The sequence below is a fragment of the Lepidothrix coronata genome, unplaced genomic scaffold (assembly GCF_001604755.1).
Source record: "Lepidothrix coronata isolate B3197 unplaced genomic scaffold, Lepidothrix_coronata-1.0 Scaffold176, whole genome shotgun sequence".
Lineage (NCBI taxonomy): Eukaryota > Metazoa > Chordata > Aves > Passeriformes > Pipridae > Lepidothrix > Lepidothrix coronata.
In genome coordinates, this window is record NW_016690356.1 from 1821315 (window position 1) to 1841038 (window position 19724).

At 39.7% G+C, this 19724-nt stretch overlaps 1 protein-coding gene across 2 annotated transcripts; it reads right to left on the reverse strand.

Annotated features, from left to right (window-relative positions):
* Nucleotides 1–29: 29 nt before the first annotated feature.
* Nucleotides 30–19528, reverse strand: CLPX (caseinolytic mitochondrial matrix peptidase chaperone subunit). 2 transcript variants are annotated; one of them, XM_017830286.1, is made up of 14 exons: nucleotides 19409–19528; nucleotides 15734–15894; nucleotides 14345–14462; nucleotides 9673–9827; nucleotides 8675–8834; nucleotides 7413–7454; nucleotides 6756–6932; nucleotides 5415–5579; nucleotides 5029–5117; nucleotides 4327–4491; nucleotides 3445–3744; nucleotides 3220–3312; nucleotides 2882–2988; nucleotides 30–1897 (listed from the first exon to the last, which is right to left on the reverse strand). In XM_017830286.1, the coding sequence occupies exons 1-14, from the start codon at nucleotides 19473–19475 to the stop codon at nucleotides 1807–1809; spliced, it is 1890 nt and encodes a 629-aa protein (XP_017685775.1). In that variant the 5' UTR covers nucleotides 19476–19528; the 3' UTR covers nucleotides 30–1806. The 2 variants fall into 2 exon arrangements, with proteins under 2 accessions (XP_017685775.1, XP_017685776.1); XM_017830287.1 differs by lacking the exon at nucleotides 7413–7454.
* Nucleotides 19529–19724: the final 196 nt, after the last annotated feature.

A 19724-nucleotide genomic window follows, 5' to 3' on the forward strand; every position in this document is an offset into this window, starting at 1 on the left:
TGGGGATGGCGTAAGGGATGACAACTCTCTCGCTGCTTGAATATTCGCTTTTATTCAAACGCCAGAGGTGAAGTACAAACTGTAGTTACACGGCATTTTTGTTTTCCTTAAAAACAGTTCTTGGGTTACAGAATTCCAAACAACTTTCAAAACTAAGTTGTTGAACAGTTTCACCTAAAATGTCGTGGGTTGTTTTTTTTTTTGTTTGTTTTGGTTTTTTTTTCAATCTGTTTAAAAAAGGATTTGAGTTAAAGGATTCAGAATTAAAAGCTGTTATATTTTTTCACTCTACAAAAAGGAAAGTGAGGATGCAGTTACAGATAGTTCACCACAGATTCCCATTTTGGGGGGACTAAGCTTCTAGAAATATCCTCAAATCCAAATGCAGCTTTTTCTGAACCATTAGTGGGTCATTTAACCTAAAAAACCCTGAAATCCTAAGGGAAGTATCTGTTGCACCTGGCTACAGCTGCATGTCACACTGCTGCTAGGGAAGAACGAGCAGTACATAAAATTTACATGACAAAAATTAACAACAAAAATAGGGTCAATAGATTTTCGGTATCCTTTCCTGTCCTAAACCATTCACTAGACTGAAAAGAAGGATGAAAGTTTTATTTAAATAGTGTGAGTTAAAATTTTAGGGAAACTCAAGTCCACGTTATCACCAAAGGACAAAACAAAGTTGTAAGCGACAATTTTAATTCCTGAAACAAATCAAAAACATACAGGTCCTTTAGTGTTTTTACAAAGACTTTCCTAAAGGATTGAATTCATTTTGGTGGAGAACAGAAGAGGGAGAATCTCTTTGCTGTGAGACTAAAAATCAAAGACAAACCCACAAGATGCAATACTAGCATTTGAGAATATAACTTAAAAAGCATTGTATCCTGTGAACAATCACTACTGATTACAGCAAAAATATTATACATTTACTTTTTTCATCTCTTAACATTATAAGATAGGTTGGGCAAATAGCTGGCACCAAAAAATTGATGCATGATAGTTCCAATACGTTAAACAAAATGTACTATATTAGAACATTAATATTTAAAAATTTATGGCGACTTCTCGTCCAAATTCAGATGGTTTTACTGCTTGTTCCGAGGAACCTCGTTGACCCCTCTGGAGAATTAGCAAATTACTGACTTCACCTTCTCTCACAGTATCCAAGGTGACTAAAGCTTAACTCCCAATGGAGATGTGAACGGTATTATTGGATATTTAAATTACTGTAACAAACCAGTGTCACATTTTAGCAGAATCTCCCAGCAGTGTCATAAAGTGTGTCCCAGTTTTTCCAAAAGGGCTTCCTCCCCCACCAATGTAACAAGTCACTCCAGCACCCGTTGGGTTTCAAACACCAGCAGGAATCTAACACTGACCCAAACAAACCCCTGTGAGCCGTACGAGGAGCTAAGATAGTTTACTCACCCTCTACTAATTATTAATTTTGATTTCCCATTTGTAGAGTAACATTATTGTAAAATCTAAGTATTGGCAGCACCTGTGCTGCTGGTTTAGTTTCTGCCAAGAGCAGTGCAGGTGCTGCTGTATTTGCTATACATTTTAATTGAACAAGTGTAATATACAATTCATATTTGAGCATTATGCCATCCCAGTCCACACTGTCCATCAAATCAAGGTGATGCTGCAATAAGATACACGATCTGATTTAGCTGATAAAGTTCCTCATCACGTATCGTATCCGAGACAGATCCAATCCTTTAGGATCAGCCTGAATCCAGAGGCAATCATAAGGAAAGAACCCAGTGAGCTTTATGCAGGTGAGCATTCTGACAGTGTTTAATGGTTTGCAGCATCTGCCTGTCGGGGCCAGCCTTCCTCCTCCACGCCAGAGTCGTATTCCTCCTCGGATGACTCTTTAGTGGGAGCCCTGGAATTAAAACAAATTATCAGATACATTAGAAATTGAGGGAAAAACAGTTTCCAGAAAGTTCTGGAAAAAGTTCTGACCTTCTGATCTGGAAATGGTGCTGTGCACATTTACAGTACCACCAGTACACAGTCTCACTGAATTCAATTAACCTTCTGATTTTCAGTAAGCTGTTTGATTTAATCAATAAATTTAATACTTCTGGTCCTCTACAAAATCACTTAAAGCACCAGTGTAATACTTTCCACTCCCACCATGCTCTGAGACACCAGGTGTGCTGAGCCAAGCTTCAGCACAGACAGATGAGTACATGTACCTCAGAGGAGAAAGTCACTCAAAAAACATTGTCAGGGTAGAAAGCAAGACAGAATTACTAGATTTGAGAACTGAAATTTAGGAACTAATTTTTTAACCTGTTTTTAACCTGACCCGTTCTCTCTCAGCTCCATCCGCTCTTCACGAAAATTGTTTCCTTTTAATCCAGATTTGTCCAGTGCTTTCAGCATTCCACATCATTACCATAACATGATCTTTACAACATAAAATTGATTGTTTTAACAAGAGTTCAGCAAATCAATGGATGTGCCTTTGTGGCTCTCCACTGCTGCAAGAGTAATGCAGAAAACTGCAGCAGCCTGGAGCTTGTATCAAAAAACCACTTTGGTGGTAAACACTAGGGGGAAGGAAACAGTTCTATTTAAGAAATGTCAGTACAGCCACAATTATAATTTACTGCTATTTCTACAGGTATACACACATAAAAGCCTTAAAGTAACTTCATATATGTTATTTTTAAATTCTGTTTAAAAACTAAAGCATGACAAACCCAAGGTCTCTAGGACAGAATGGGCACTAATTCAGCTGTGTACAATATACAGAGCATTGGATCTTTTTTAGGTTGTGTGCATGGATTTGTGTTATCCCATCAGAATACCTGTCTAGTTGTATTACTGGTCTGTTCTGCTACTTCTGTCATGGTTTTACCTAATGTATCCTGGCTCTTTTTTGCCTTCTACAACATCTTTGTCAACTTCCACACAAACGATGTCAGAATTGGGCACTTCAAACATGGGCTCCAGCAGCAGCTTTTCCTACAAAGAAAATAGAGGGAAAATATTTCTGTACACCTTCTTCTATGTAACAATATGGTCAGCAAATGATTTTCAGAGGTAAAGATTCTTCTTGGAAGAACTCTGAAAATCCAGTTTTAGAAAGACTTATTGTATCCACATAAGAGTTAGAGCTAAATGAAGTTTTGACTGAAAACTGGCACACAAATCCAGGGAGCTTAATTTACTCTATGTAAGACTTAATTTACTCACCATTATAGATCGAAGACCTCTGGCACCAGTTTTTCTGTCCAGGGCCAGTCTGGCTATAGCCTTCAGTGCATCCTCAGTTACATTTAATTCACACTACAAAGAGAAAAACGGTAAGTTCAGTTAATAATTTCATTTATAACTCAGTGTGTTGAGCGCAAGCATTACTGGAAACACCACTGTATTTATAACACGAATACTGAAGAGTCATCAAATAAAGATTCCAACCTTGTCCATGCTGAACAGAGCCTGGTACTGAGGGACCACAGCGTTCCGGGGCTCCGTGAGAATCCGTACGAGGGTTTTCTCATCCAGGCTGTGCAGAGGAACCACCACAGGCAAACGTCCCACAAATTCAGGAATCATGCCAAACTCTATGAGATCTCTGGCTTCCACATGGCGCAGCAGGCGATCCTTCTCCTCAATATCTTCCTGTGGATCCGACTCCCCACTTATGTTGGCAAGATCAGCCGCTGCTGCGGCCCTTCTGCCTTTCCCCATGTTAGATGGTGTCCCAAATCCTAGATACTGCAAAACAAACATGGTTCTGCTACAGAACTGCAATAACTGAGTTTTCTTGATGTAAATAAATCACTTTCCATGTGTACTAAAAAATCTGCACTGACTGATGCCATTACATATTAATTCAAGCTCAAGAAATCACTTATAATAAAATTAGACCCCCTGCACACAGTTTCTTATAACATTGAACCTCAGTGAAGGATCAATACATGAGCCTAAGAGCTTTTCTTAAAATAAAGAAGGTTAGTGATGTGTCCTGGTCAGTTTACAAATACCAGTGACACTTCATAAGTGAAGGAAATGCAGGCAAATATGTTTATGTGAAAACCTACATTAACGTGAACAATATTTCAGTCAAATTAGAAACAGGGTCCACATTCTTCCAGAAAGCTGCAGCCAGAACTCTGTCCCCAGACACCAATATATGAAAGAGTGAACTGCATGACCAGGTATTTTAAGATAATGACAGTTTTTAGCACCATTTGTTCAAACAAACAAATTCAGTGTGTCTACAAATATAGCAAGACCTTTAGAAGTCAGTACTGTGAACGGTAATCTTTCAGCTCAGGTACAGCCTGATGCACTCACTTTTTCATTTTTCCTCCTGCTGATAATTCTGTCAAGACCATTAAAAGCACCAGAAGCTACAAAGAGGATGTTCGTTGTGTCGACCTGCACCGTTTCTCCACGGAGTTTACGAGAATTCTTTTCTGGAACATTTACTATTGTGCCTTCGAGTAATTTTAACAAGCCCTAAGAAGCAGAGAAGAAATAAGCAATGAAAAATTCCTCTGTGCAGCATCATGTAAGAGGGCACACAATGCTGTGCTTACTTTCACGGATGTATTTACATTTTTTGCTCCCTTATGCCTTTATAGTAACAGTAAGTGTCTAAAGAAACGAGTTTTCCATATGAGAATCCCAGTCAAGGACAAAAATCTTCCTTTAACGTGACTCCTATTGTGACATTATGAGCTCCGCATAGTGATGAGTTCCTCTAAGAGTTTTGTTAAAATGAGAAATGTTATCTGATCTTGCCTACATTATGCAACTTGCTGTCTGAATGCTGCCAAGATGTTTTTCAATTAAAGCATTTCAATGAAGCCACTCTCAGATTGCTTTTATTTTCTTGAATGAAGTCAAGAGGAAAGATGATGGATTCAAAGGTGATAACTAAGGAACTGAGGAACTATGACTATAAATATCCATGCTGTCTGACATATGACAGGATATGTCCACTCTATGGGCTGTTCACTTATGAAGTAAAAATCACTCCAGGGAAGTATTTACCTGTTGAACACCTTCTCCTCCAACATCTCGTAACTGATGAATACCAGGGACGCTGCCAATCTTATCTACTTCATCCAGAAAGACAATTCCTGCAGTTACAGAGAATGGATTTAAGGAAGACCCCACTTTTTAACAGAAGCAAGAATTTACAGGGAATAACAGCAGCAGACTGTTCTACTTCCCTACTGTAGACTGTAAAAACATGGGCATTTTGTCCAACTATGGACAAGGACAAAAGTACAAGATGGAATAAACCTGAGAAGAGCTCTGTCTGATTTAAAGTGTTAAAATTTAGGTACATGCAAGAGGAATATAAATTACTGAAATACTGGTGGTCTTAAAAGTTTTGAGCACTTAGGCAAAATTAACACACAGTAAAAGCTTACCCTGCTGGGCTTTTTCTACGTTGTAGTTGGCATCTTGCAGGAGTTTTGCAATGACAGATTCAATGTCTTCCCCAACATAGCCAGCCTGGGTCAAGGTAGTACAATCACAGATAGCAAAGGGTACATCCAGGCATTTAGCCAGAGTCTGAGCCAGCAAGGTTTTACCTGGTAAAATAAAAACTGCATGTTACAACTGCCATTTATTTCTCAAGAGCACACAAACCCAAATATTTGCAGAGAGACTTTTAACAAGGGCATGTAGTGATAGGACAAGGGGGAATGGCTTTAAATAGAAAGAGAGTAGGTTTAGATGAGATATTAGGAAGAAACTCTTCCCTGTGAGTGTGGTGAGGCCCTGGCACAGGTTGCCCAGAGAAGCTGTGGCTGCCCCATTCTTGGAAGTGCTCAAGGCCAGGCTGGATAGGGCTTGGAGCACCCTGGGCTAGTGTAAGGTGCCCCTGCCCATGAGCATGGCATGCTCATGGAATGAGATAGGCTTTAAGGTCCCTTCCAACCCAAACCACTCTAGGATTTACCATAGGATCATCATTGCAATTATCAGACATTCTGAACAATGCCAGCATGTTCATATACTCACATAAGAATATTTTACAAGGGAGATGGTTTTCATAATCAGTGTTTTTTACATTGGCAAGCTGTATTTCTGATTTTAGTTGAACAGTGCACATTTAAGGCAGCTTGAAATGCATACAGTGTCACAAATAAAACGCCACACAATATAAAAACCAGAACACATGTACTTGCAGAGTTTAAAGATTAAATAAATCAGTAGTCCTTTGCAGACACTCAGGGTGCAGTGCAAAGTCCAATTGCTCCTGCTTTGAAGTTGGGAAGAAACAGAATTAAAATATTATTTAGTGAATGTTCTCCCAAACAGTCTGCAAAATGCCATCACTTCAGCACAAACACTCCCACTTCTTATGAACACACAATATAATTTCTCTTTACAACCACCTGCAGCTGATCTGTCCCAGAGGTGAAACAACTCTTTCTAACTGCAGCATCTCAGCTTGCCAGCAAAAGCAGAGAAACTATAAATGCATTTTATTCCAGCTTCGTCAAAGTGGCATCTTTTATTTGGTCAGTAAATACAGGCATTAAAAATAGAAAAAAAAAGAAAACCACACGACTACAGCTCCTTCCTTTTTAAGGCCACTTAGCTCAGTGTGTTAACATGGCACGAAAGCAGTGAAATCTCAGCTTGAAATTCACAGTTTAGTTTTTTTACACACCAAATTGGAATAATCACAGGAGATTTTGCTCAATTAAGAGCAAATTCCATGAAAAATGTGACACCTATAAAAACATGCAGCTGGGTACCTGATCCAGTTGGTCCAAGTAGCAAAATATTACTTTTTTCAAGTTTTATGTCGTCGTTGGGTGAATCTAGTACTTCTCCTCCCCGTTTTTCCTGAGGTATCTGCTGGTTCATTTGTTGCTGCATTGATGCTCCCAAAGCATTCCCATGTGGACTGATTCCAGCAATCTGCAGCAGTTCTGAGGAGAACAATCACAGCACTGTTTGAGCACCAACAAGGTCTGTCATTACCTTAAATACACAATAACAGCTTGGTCTGTTCTGCAAATCTCTAATTCTCTATGTACAGAAGTTTACAGATAGGACTGCAAGAGAAATATGGCACAGTTATTACAAAAACATGAGTTCCAATCATGTTTTTGCACAGGCATATATGAAAAGAATTTCTAATGGTACAGTGGATTACCTAAAAATACTCCTCTATATTTAAAGACAAGACAAAATTTTCAGTCCTTAACAAATTAACTCATTTTAACTGTAATTTTTTAAATTTTTTTTAACATATGAGAAGAAATAAACCCAAATTGTTGATCTCCATGATGAAAAAAGTAAAAGAATTGGATTTTACCCAGCATTTCAAACTAGTCACTAGAGACTATTCTACAGTAACATCAAGAGGAGGTATTGCAGAGGAGGACACGAGGAGAGAGTTCACTTACTTGTAAATCTGTACTCATCCTCCCGTCTTCTGATTTCTAATTCTAAGAGAGAGGATGAAAACAGTAATAAAAAAAATAAGTTTATAAAGGCTTATAAATTCTCCACCTCTTGCCCTCTTCTGAATACATCTCATCACTGTCTATGAGTGTATTTCTAGCAAGAAATCCCCACATGAACTAGTTTTTATTGCTGTCAAAATTAACCCAAAACCCAATTTGCACGTTTTTAAAATGACAGCAAGCTTTCTACTTCTTAAAACAGTAATGATCTGTTACCTCTGATTAGATTTTCACTTTAAAATCACCTATAGAAGGGAAAAAAATGCAATAATATAATTTTGTTTGAAAAGGCTTCCTTAAACTCTCCCATTTATATCTGAGTGTTACAATGTAAGGCTTCACATATTTCAAAGTATTATTTGTTATAAACATTCATTATCAGTCTCTTTGGGTATGCACCATGTTATCTCCCTGTGGAGGGTCAGGAACTTCCTGGTGCCAGGTACACAGCTGCCCTCCTAAAATCACCTGAACAGTGCCACTAATATTCCCTCCTCAGTTGAAAGTCTTATTTATGTAAATTTAAAAAAATTAAAGATTTCTGTTTGCCTAACATGGGGTTTTTTTGCAACACAGAACAAAACATCTTAAAAAAAAAAACAAACACCAAGGCACACTTTGAATCAGAGATGGTAACTTAATCCTACTTCTAAAAATAAATTAGATCAACATAGCTACACACTTACTCAGTAGGAAAAGTACAGCCAAGAGTAACTCCATCTATACCTGCTAGATATGGAACAATACCATGGTGACCACTGGATGCTGCCAGCAGCAGCAGTTGAGGTTAGAAATCTAAGTACTCATCAATTTACCTATGCAAAATATCACCTTCCTGACCTGCATTGTTGCTTGCAGCTTAAGCAGCAGATTTACTGTTAAGCAGTAAATGAGATCAGAAAGAAAAATTTAGGAGGCTCGCCTTAGAAAGTTAAAGGAGAATACCTAATAATATGTATCAAAGAAAAGGGCTAAACATTTAATATAGTAGGCAATACCCCAGGCACCATAAACCTTCTGGATTACCATTTAAATACATCACAGGAGTTCACAGCGAAAATTAAATTTAACAGAAATTGTTTTAGATCATCTCACTTACAGAACATCTAGTGTCAAGGTAAAACCTTTCTCAGATTTATTAAGTTAGGGTCCTTAAATGATAAGTTTTATTTGACCCGAAAAATACCAAACATCATACAAACCTCTTGGAGTTAAAGAAGTCTGCTTTTCAACTTCTGCTTGCTGCCTCAGGTTAGCTGGGATATTATTGTAGATCCTCTTGTAATGATTATACACAGCAACTGAAAGCACCTTCTTGGCAAAACACTGACCAACAACGTATTTGTCGAGGTAGTTGTAAATCTGAAAAATAACTCAATCTTAGCAACACTTCTAAATCACCTTGCAGAGAAACAAAAAAAATTAGTGTATTGTGCCAAAGAGGGATTTTGATCTAAACCAACCATTACAGACCTGAGAAATAGAAACTAAATATCTAAAAAACCAAAATATATTCCCTGTTGATAAGTTTACTTAAAAAACATGGCTCTTACACAATCACATTGTGTCTTTCAGTTCTGCCCTAATAATACGTAGACACAGTCATTTTCCCCCAAATTTGTAAGAGGAACAGAAATTTCAAGAATACTTAATTTCTTAAAAGAGGCCTATCAAGGAGCTTCAGAGACCATGACAGTCCACCAGGAACTGAGAAACAGCAAAAGCTGCCTCACTAATCAGGAGAGGGAAACCAAATGACTTCAGCTGGGTCATGGCCACAAGCTAAGCAGCCACAGCTCTCACCCAAAACCAGGCCAAATAAAAGGCTCTGCAACTGCAGGAGGAAGCTGATAAAATAAGGATGCAGAACGTGAGGCCGTAGCAGGAAATCAAAGATACTCTGGTTGGTGAGGGATGAGGTTACTCTCAGGAGCCCAGGAGGAAATCAAGGTACTGGACTTCAGTCACAAGACAAAGGTGGAGGGAAACAAGCCCAAATACTTTTATTGGATCTACTTGTTCCCTTTATCAGTGCTCTGCTGGGTCACACAGCTCTCACAGGTTTAACCTTGAGCTAATCATCTTTATTGTTTGTTGCTCTGTCACAGCAGCCCTTTACACACCTGATGCAGGTTAAGTGAAGCATTTCACCCTGCTGGAATACAAGGGGACAAGAATTAAGAAGGAATTAAGAAGGTACCTTTTTTGGTGGGGGTGGTGGCTTCTGCTGGAATGCCAATTTCACAGCTTCTGCTGCTGACTCAGGCTCTTTGATGATGCTCTTTTTTGTGTCTGCCTCTGACAGTACAACAAAAAAGTGGTGACACTTCTCACACTTCACAAAACGGGTGGAAGCTGCAGAAAAAGTGAAACAAAATGGTGAGAGGAATTGCTTTGACAGCATTCACTGAACTGCCCGAGTTCGTCACACAGGACACACCTGTAAGACAGCACAGCCACTTCCCCTTCCTTCACCTTAGAAGATTTAAAAGCAATTACTGGCCTGTGAAATTTGACACAGAGGGAATAGAGTTTGCCCCAAAAAGTCACAACATAGACAGCAACCAAACAAGGAATTAAAAAGCAAAAATCTGTTTGATATTTCTCCAGCAGCACTACACTTGATAGGAAACTTTGCACCTCAGAGAGGCAAAATTAATGAGGGATTTTTGCAGAAATTGTTTCTAACTCTCAAACTAACAGCAAAAGAAGCATTGTGGTTAGGGACAGACTAAGGTGAGGTGAAGCTAATTTAGAATATCAAAGACTGCTTTGGCAGCTCCTGGTCCTGCATCCCACTGGCTTTGGAACACTGTGGGTCAGGCTTGAGTCACCCGAGCCCAGGACAGAGAGCACAGTGGGGTCACACAAAGGGCTCCACAGAGGCAGCTGTGGTATGCAACAGACCCTCAGGACTTGGATGTTTTGTAAGATCTTCTGCTTATTTATTTTTATTGACAACAGTGGAACAAATTTCTTTCAAATTCCAAAAGTTAAACCCTCCTACCGCTGACTTTGTGAACTATGTCTCAAGAAATCATGTTACCTGCAAAGAGTGGTTTCAAAAGCCTGAAAACTAGAACCTGCAGTGCTTCTCTTTTACTTTGGAAAAGTAAAAGAAATTATTTTATTGAAATAATAAAAATAGTCAGCAGAGAAGAATAATAAAATATATTTGCAATTCAGATTAGGTCCTTTCTAACCGTATTACTGTGCTATTAAATGCAAATCATGTGCAATGGCACTGGTTTAAAGTAAATATATTTGTAAATGCATTCAATTAAAAGCAAAGTAAATGTAGCAAAACAACCACATGAAACATTTCAATGTCCAAAGTTCTGAAATCATAAAAGGCTTTTAGAAAATGGCCTGAACACTGTAGCACCAGCTGATTACAATAACACCCTCTAACAATAAACAAGCTGCTTATTTATAACTTGTTGCCTTCATGGAGCTGGCATCAGCAAAAGAGGAGTGGGTGGGGTTCTTCTTACTATTAATCCCACCTTATACCTGGATAAGCAGGGACAATGGATTATTTTAAGAATGAAGCACCTAATACTGTGACCATCACAGCTTTATCAACTCTAGTCCAAAGAAAATTTGTGTAACAGCCTGAAAGTTCTCCTGGCAACCTTCCAAATGATTTATCTGCCTGGATGGAGAACCACTTGCATGCAGCCACTCCTCTTACATAACTATTATTTAGCAACAATATTGTAGGAAAAAAACCCAAACAACCCAGCCTTTCTCCCAGTGCTCACCCCAAACACCTCTGATATCCTTGATGGCTACAGAGCCACGAGGCTGTTGTGCTTCTTATATAATGCTTTATTTAGGGTGGAATAGCCAGAGGAACAGTTGCTCCCTTTACAGACCCACAGGAATGGTTAAAAAAACAGAAAATAAAGAGCAGGCCATAACAGCACTGCTGTGCATCTTTAAAACATCGTCCACTAAAAAAACTGAGTACGCTTATCAATTATTTCAAGCAGCACAAAGGAAGGTTATTATAAACTTGCTAATTTTCAGCAAGACCAATAGGGTCTGTAGAGAAACTGATGTATGGGGTACCTTGGGGAGGAGACTCTGTTATCAAACACATGAGACTGGGCAGTTTCTATCACCTACACAGCAGTCTGGGGAAAAAGCATCAATATGTGCTTTAACAGAACAAAAAAAAATTGAGAAATTGGCTCTGAAATGTAAGGACACCAAGTTTAAGCACTGTTATCTCCCTAAATCTGGGCATCCAAAATTGCAGGCAACTGCTAATCTTAAATACTGCCACGTTTTTATATTTTCTTCTAGCAAACACTTCAAAGCACAGCAAAGAACCTTCACATAAAATTACCACCTTGTCATAAAGAGGTCTGCAAATATTTACAGTGTGCCAAAATGCAAGTCGAGTGTTGTTTTCAAATCAGGCAACATTACCCCAGAGGCTGCATTTGCAGAGGGATTTCTAAAGTCTGTGTGAGCTGACCTTGCTGAAGAGAAAGGCTGGGTTTTTACAGCACAGGAAACCAAAACAATTGGAGGATTAATCTTAAACATACTCGTAGGGTTGAGATAATGGGCCACTATCAAACTGCTATAAGGTAAAAAATCATCAGGAAAATGAAAGCAGGGGAACTAATTCCCTACTGATGTACAGTGGCAGGGAAGTCTTGCTTTGGAGGATGGAGTCCTGATGGCATCAGGTGGAGACAGTAAAAGCAGCATCTAAATAAAGCTTCTTATGCCAATCAGCTTTTCTGCTATTGGATTTCACTCTACATCTGAGCTCACGTCTTATTTCACTGATCACAAACTCCTTACAGACTTTCACAACCCAAAACAATACAGGAACTGCTGAGAAAAGAGGTCAAAGAAAAATGATTTTGTTGTTTGCATCACATTTTCCCTTCATTGATAATCACTGGAAAACCATTGCCAAGCAATTCCCTGGGCAAGATTTGCAGATACAAAGTGAAGCCCCATCAAAAACAAACTCCACTGGACGACCAGCCTGTCACACTGCCACTCAATGGCAATTAATTTGCTAATGAATGTGGCTTTTATTCAATATTTTGTCTCCCTACTTCTCTCAAAAATCTAATACTTATACTGAAACAAATGCTAATTGCATGTTTTCCTTTGGCTTTAGATATTTACTTAAGTCTCAGCAGGTTGGTAATTCAAACCAGAACTGAGCAAATTTTTTCCTGACTAAGCAACATCAAAAGCTTATCCAAAAAAATCAAGTTACAGTAGGTTTAATACAATCTGCAACCCAGTCATTTTGGGCAGAACAGGACAGATTTTTTTTTCCTTATTTGTTTCTGGTTTATTTTTTTTCAAATAGTTTTTAAGATAATTAGAATTTAGCTCTTCTGTTTTCCAGCTGCTTTATGCAGTTTGCCTGGAAAGCAGTGTGCTCAAATTAACAGACTAAACCAGAAAGACACAGGTCCTGAGAAAACTTCACCATGAGTCACAGGAATTTTGGAGAAAAGTGGGTTTTCAGTCCCAAGCTCTTTACAGAACCTGTGCCATTCTGATGCTGCAATTCAAATGGATTTTAGATTGTATATACCAGACCTTTTCTCCCATAATGTTAGTATGAATAAATCCTCTTCCTAAGAAAGTTTTAAGCATGCTTAAATATTCCCAGCCACACTGACAATATAATAAACCACATCTCTGCTTTCCAGGGATACACAGTGACCATTCCAGGGCAATGCCTGAATGGCATTTCCAGATAAAAGCACGAACTCCAGCACCAAGGGCAACACACCAGGGAAGTGAGAGAGTTTCAAAATGACTCTGCCTGTTCATGAATCATAGAAGGTAAATGAGCTTAAAAATCCTTCCACTGTTTCCAACCACACCAACTCCAGGGAGAGACCAGCATATTGAACAGCAGACAGGATCCTATTTCTAGTTCCATGGACTAGGCCCAGACTTTGCAGAGCACATTGTTGCCTATAGTTTCAAACAAACTAGGAGAACAACTTTGTTTCTGGGGGGGGAAAAAAAAAAGGAAACTGAGGCCTGATCCTTTAAGATAAATAAATACATTGTTGTTATTACAGAATTGCCTTGTGATTCATGATTTTAGATCATTTTAAATGAGTAGCAGCAAATAACAGCACATCCCCTCATTGTTTTCACCAGCTGTGATACGAACAACTGCTGAACACGTTTATGCTGACCTTGTCTTAAGCTTCTTAGTGCACAAGTCTGATTATGACTTGGTACTTCCTCCTTGAGCCCCACCAACTAACAATGGGTGTTTGCTTTCTGACAACTGTTTTCTAAGCTGGTCTCAGCAGTGCTGAAATAAGGTGAAATGTCTTCAAGCCTGATAGAACCTAAAGCATAACTGGCATTAATTTGGATTATACTTCCAAAAAAAGAGTAGCTATTGCTGCTGGAGAACAGGCATTTTGGATTTTCTAGCTGGCCTTCTGTTTGGAATGTACTATGGATCTGACTTTGCCATAGAAGACTGTTCTAGTAAGCCATCTGTCAGATACTAATTCCTCTGCTGGATAAGCACTTTGGTTATAGTACATGCAGGATTAAAGTTTTATTATTTAGGAAAGAAAGGACAGACATTACAAATGTACATATATACAAGTATATATTTATAGAATAGACAGAGACAAGTATTAGTAGTTCAAATGGTATTGTTTATGCAGCAGCAAACTATTTTAGAACTGCACATTCACAGTTACAATCTGAATTCCACCATAATATTCCCACACATCATAGGAATAACACAAATGTACCCACAGAGACAATAAATGATTACACCAACAGAGCCAAACTAAGCATAACAAGATTTCTGACATCATATAATTAGGTAGGATAAAACTTAGACTTACACACAAAGGTCTCCACATGTGTGCACAAGTCACCACATTTCGGGCAGCGCAGCTGGTTCCCTCCTTTCCCAGAGTTTCCAGAGCTTGACTTTTTACTCCCACCCTCTCCAACAGATTTCTAAAAGAGATTTCCAGACAATTATCCCCAAAACAATGGAGCTGGTACAGCAGGCATTTTGCACGGTGCTTATGGAATCAAATAACCTGAATATTGCGATTGCTGAATGATGAAATAAGTGTTGTCAGGATGGTTTAAAGGCTTTGAAAACTCAGAGGAACACGACATAAACACCTTGAAGTGTGAACACATCTGAATTTCCCAGGTCTGCCAGTTTTGGATGCCCACGGAAAAGGTATCCCATACCTACATCAGAACTGCTTGACTGGCACTAGAACAATAACAAAGTAAACTGTGCCAAGAATGTTTTAATAGTGTATTTTAATGTTTTAATGCCAGAGAAGAAAATAAATCTTATTTAGAGAGTAATTTTATTATCTCAACTGTGTTGATTCTAAGGGTTTCTGAAGCCACAGCTCTTCTCACACCCTTGACAGGTGTAGCCATGCTACATCTGTGCTAAAACAAGCATCTCAATTTTCTAAGGCAGTTCCCCATTGTTTAAACCTTGCTTGCCTACTCATTTCTCCTCACAACCCTTTGCAAGAAAAAAATACAATTAAAATTTTTTTATCTTCTTTATTTGTTTTTTTGAATCTAAACCTTCAGAACACACCTGTACCATCTGGACAATTCCTCAGGTATCACAACACACCATACTAAGGCAAAGTTATTGTCTGTGAACTCTCAAAATGTTATTTGCTGACTAAAGAGCAGTTTTATTCTCAGGTAATCATTTATCTAAAGAAGCTGTTTATTAACTATAATTATAGAGAACAACTAGGATGAAAACAGACTATAATTGACTAACAAGAATAGAGCTCATGTCCTCCCAGACTTGTCTTGCTTAACACAACTCCCAAATCGGTGCTAAAAAAACACAAACATTTTAAAGTCTACTTACTTTAAAAAGCCTACTTGGGAGTAGCAGGTTTTTGAAGGAGAATAATTCTGATGGCTACTCTTTCCTGAGATCCTGAAACCCGTTGTGGATTTATAACATCCTATAAAGTTTTCAAGTATCTCTTTACACTGGGTAAAAAGATTTATAAAACTGGGAAAAGCGTTGTGGGACGTTTATAAGGTTTCTCTGCTAAAAAATTCACAGCACAATTTATCTTTTCTTCACTGCCAGTTGTAGCATTTTGAAGGATTGGAAATGTCAAGAGCTGGCAAAAATGTCATGATAATTCTAAGTAAAAAAATCAATTAAAAAAAATTTAAGGAACATTTTGCATAAACTATTGAAAAACTCAATTTGTGAAGGTTACCTTGTTTCCATCTCCAGAACCATCTTTGCTCGCACCATCCTTTGAAGCAAAATATGCTGGTGTTTCTGAAAAGTTCCTAAGAGGAATTCGTTTTAGGGAACAAGTTTCAAAAGTCCCAAGTTTTCCTAAAACAGGGATGCGTGTACGACCACACGTAATACCTGGGAAAGAAACGCAGAAATTAAACATTAAAAAACCCTCCAGTTCTAATCCCGATGCCACCCAATCCCAGAACGTATTTACATTAAATGCAGCTCAAAGGTTTTGGCAGCACAACACTCACATTTCAATTATCCAAAATAAATCCTCTTCACCACCTTCATGTTCGTCTCAATTAAAGCTGCCTGGATTGTCCAAAAATGACCCAAAAGTAATTTTAGGTCCTCTAACGTCAGACAATGGAGAGCCCCGTTGTGGCATGAAATAGGGAACATCCCAGTTATGAAACTGATCCTCAGAATGATAAACACGATCAACTCACAGCATTTATTGTGAAATAATTCAACCCCTGAAGTCAGACAGAGACCTTTGAAGTGTCTCTTTATTATGCAAAAATTGCCAAAAGGGTGTCTCAGACTCGGTGAACGCATGTCTGGATTTGGCTTTTGCTTGGGAACTCTCCTAAAAACTCGTTTCCAGGAATCTGAGGCACCACTTGACAACAAACTGGTCCCGAGGAAAACTGAGAGGCCGTGTCCTACTTGGCAAAGGTAAATCTGGCATAATCTTAACTTTGCTGAGATACCTTACAGTCAACATGAAAAAACAAAAACCTCATTGAGAAACTAAACAGCCTTTTCCTCCTCTTGCAACACGGGCAGGATTGCATTTCATGGCTGTGACGTGAACCAACATATGTTGTGCTTGTGATTTCAACACCAACAACAGCCTGGAATCCATATCTCACCTCTCTCATTTAAAGAGGCAAATTTTCACTTGCTCTCTGGTTTTGATAAGGACTCTGTGCCTTACTGACAGCAGAGCTGTACAGCAACAACGATAATTACAGACCTGCTGATCATACGTGGTTTTACTGCTACAGAGATGAGAGAATCCTATTGAAAACTCCAAAACTCTTCTAAAAAAATAATAAAAAGAATGGCAAGAAGAGTACAGTTAATTTGCTCTGAAAGAGGTAACAATGACAAAGAAGTGGAAACTTAGCTGGAAGAGGATACCTAAAAAAATTCACCTACTGTAAGAGGAAAATAAAGAAGACAACCTAAAGTTACCAGAAAAACTCTCACAGGCTTCTGAAAAGTCACAACCAAAACAGCAGCACCAAATGAGATTTGAAGCTGGTTTATTAACTTAGATGCTGCTTAAGATTCCTAACCTGAGGAGGACTTGCAGCTATTTTTAATGTGACTAAAAATGAATCTTTTAAAGATGTCTAATAGCATTTCTGTAAACGTGAGGGAGGAACAACAATCAGTCTGCTTTCCCATCCTTAATTCCCCTTGCTGAGTGCCACTGCAACACATTCCAGATTACACAGGATAAACTATGAAAACATCACAGAAACTTAAAAATACTGGCTCTCTTCCCCAAGCAGTTGTGTCTTTCAACTGAATCTGCAGAGAACTCCAAAGGCTCCCTGTGCCAAGTGCACTTGTCAGGAAAGAATAAGCTTTGGAGAGTGTTTACAATGCAAGAGCTGTTCTTGTCTTGGAGGCTTATTCCTCATAGATAGTTCCTTTAGTGAGAGTTGGTTTAGAAATTGAGAAAAGACCCCTTAAAATAAAACAACCACCACCACCTCACCTCTCCTGAACAAAACCTGAAGTCACTCAACTTTCCTGCAACACAGGGAGATTTGGCCTGTGGAGAAAGGATGAAGCACTAACACAGAAGTTCAAACAGGTTAAAGAGACCTGATTTTAATTCATAAAGCTCCTGTGAGACAGAAAATGCACTGAGAACTGTATGAACTTTGAAGCCATGTCCAGTGTCGAGTGCTTAGCTGAGAAGGCTAAACCAGGGGGAAAAAAAATCATATTACTGCTACATCAGCTTGTGGCTGAAAAGCCACGTCCCTGTGCTTGTTGTGAGGTGTTTTTTTGACAAAATATCATTGTGTAATTACAGAATGAAGCAGAAAGAAAATTATCACTACTACTTTCTTGCATAAATAAGCCCAGAGGCAGATTTTCAGGAGAAATCAACATTCCAGCCTGGCAGCTTCCACTGAATGATCCAGATACTGGTAAATATTCCAATGTGTAACAGCTGCCAACATTCACTGACACACCTGGCAGTGGCTCAGGGGGTTTTTTGGAGCAGTAAATTTAAAGGATGTGTCTCTAAAGTTGGAATCAATCCAGGGTGTTCGGATTAGTGCCTTAAGAAGTGACGGGAAGCTCCTTGACACCTTATTAACCTTTAATTGATATTTGATGAAATAAATACTGACTTTCGGGCCAAGTTTCAGATATCTTGGAAGAATCTATTGCTCAAGAAAGCAAGGGGGAGACTGTGACAGAAGTGAAGGCTCATCTGTCCCACACATTCTGAACACTCAAGTTTGTACCAACCAGCAACAGCAAATAAAGTGCCGATGCCTAAAATCTTTCTGACACAATAAAGCACCTGGCAGAAGACACAATTCGTTACAAGAAATGCACCAAAATAAAACTTACTTATTTTTAAACAACTTCCAAGGAAAGCTGATACATAAATAATTGTATTACCCGGTACCTGTGCTTTAGTCTCATCTGTTTTTTTGCACAACCCTCTTAAATCTTAGTTCTGACAAAAAAAATGCAAATTTAAAAAAATATAATTCTGAAGCGAAACCAAAACATTACTTGCTTTACAGTTTACTTTTTGGTGGGTTTACATAAGGACAAGCTGGGGTTGAAAGTACTGTTTTAAACCTTCCAGCACAGGTGATGTCTTGAGATGTAAAGTCAACTAATACGAGTTAACCCACCTCTCAAAGGCAACAAATCATTTCTGACTCACCCAGGACATTGCCAAGAGTCCAATAATTCAAAATATTGATGCAAATGTGGCCACAGTTTTGGGGGGGGGGGGTCTGCCTTTCACCCAAAGCACCTCCTGGTTTGTCAACTCAGTACCCACAAGAACACCAGGAATAGGACAAAAACAGTAAAAAAGCAACAGCCTCCCACCACTTCAACAGAAAAAGGACAAAACCAATAAAAAAGCAACATCCTCCCACCCACTTCAGCTTCCAGCGAGTGGTCTGCACAGTCTCTCTTCTACAAAGTTGGAAATAAACAATATCCATCGAAATTGCCCATCGAAACCAAGTTTTTATGAGAAACATTTCAAGTTCAGGCTGCAGAAAAGGTAGGCTTTTAACCAATTAAGCTAATTAAGCGATTTTAAGCTAATTAAATTCCTTTACTCGCACCACGGGGTAACACACTCCACCCGACAGCTGCCGAGCATCACTTCTGTCGATACAAACTCTATTCTAGAACGCATTTTCCCACAGCGAGGGCAAACCCCCAGGAGCTTCACATCGCACAACGCAGACATTTGCATCAGCAAACGATTAACAGGAGGGACTACGAGTCGCCCCGCGGTGCCGCCAGGGCGCGATAAGGGCAGCGGCGGGGCCGGGGCTGCCCCTCAGGGCCGCGGGGCCGGCGGGCCCGGGCTGGACGGGCGCGGCGCGGGCGGGTCGGGGTGGCGGGTGGCCGTTACCTCTGCGGGCGGAGGGCAGCGTGGAGCCGAGCAGGCGGGCGGCGGCGGCGCAGCTGTGGCAGGACATGGCGAGCGGCCGCGCTCCCCCCGCCGCCGACAAGGCCTCGCTGGCGGCACCGCCCGCCCCGGTAACTCCCCCCCCTCCCGCCTCCGTGACACGGCCTAGCGCGTCACCGCGGGACTGCAGCTCCCAGCGGCCATCGCGCGCCACGGTGGCCCGCGGGCAGCCGGCCTGCCGCGCGAAGCATCATGGGAGGTGTAGTCCAGGCGGTGAGTGGGCGCGGGCGCACTGCGGGGCGTCATGGGAGATGTAGTC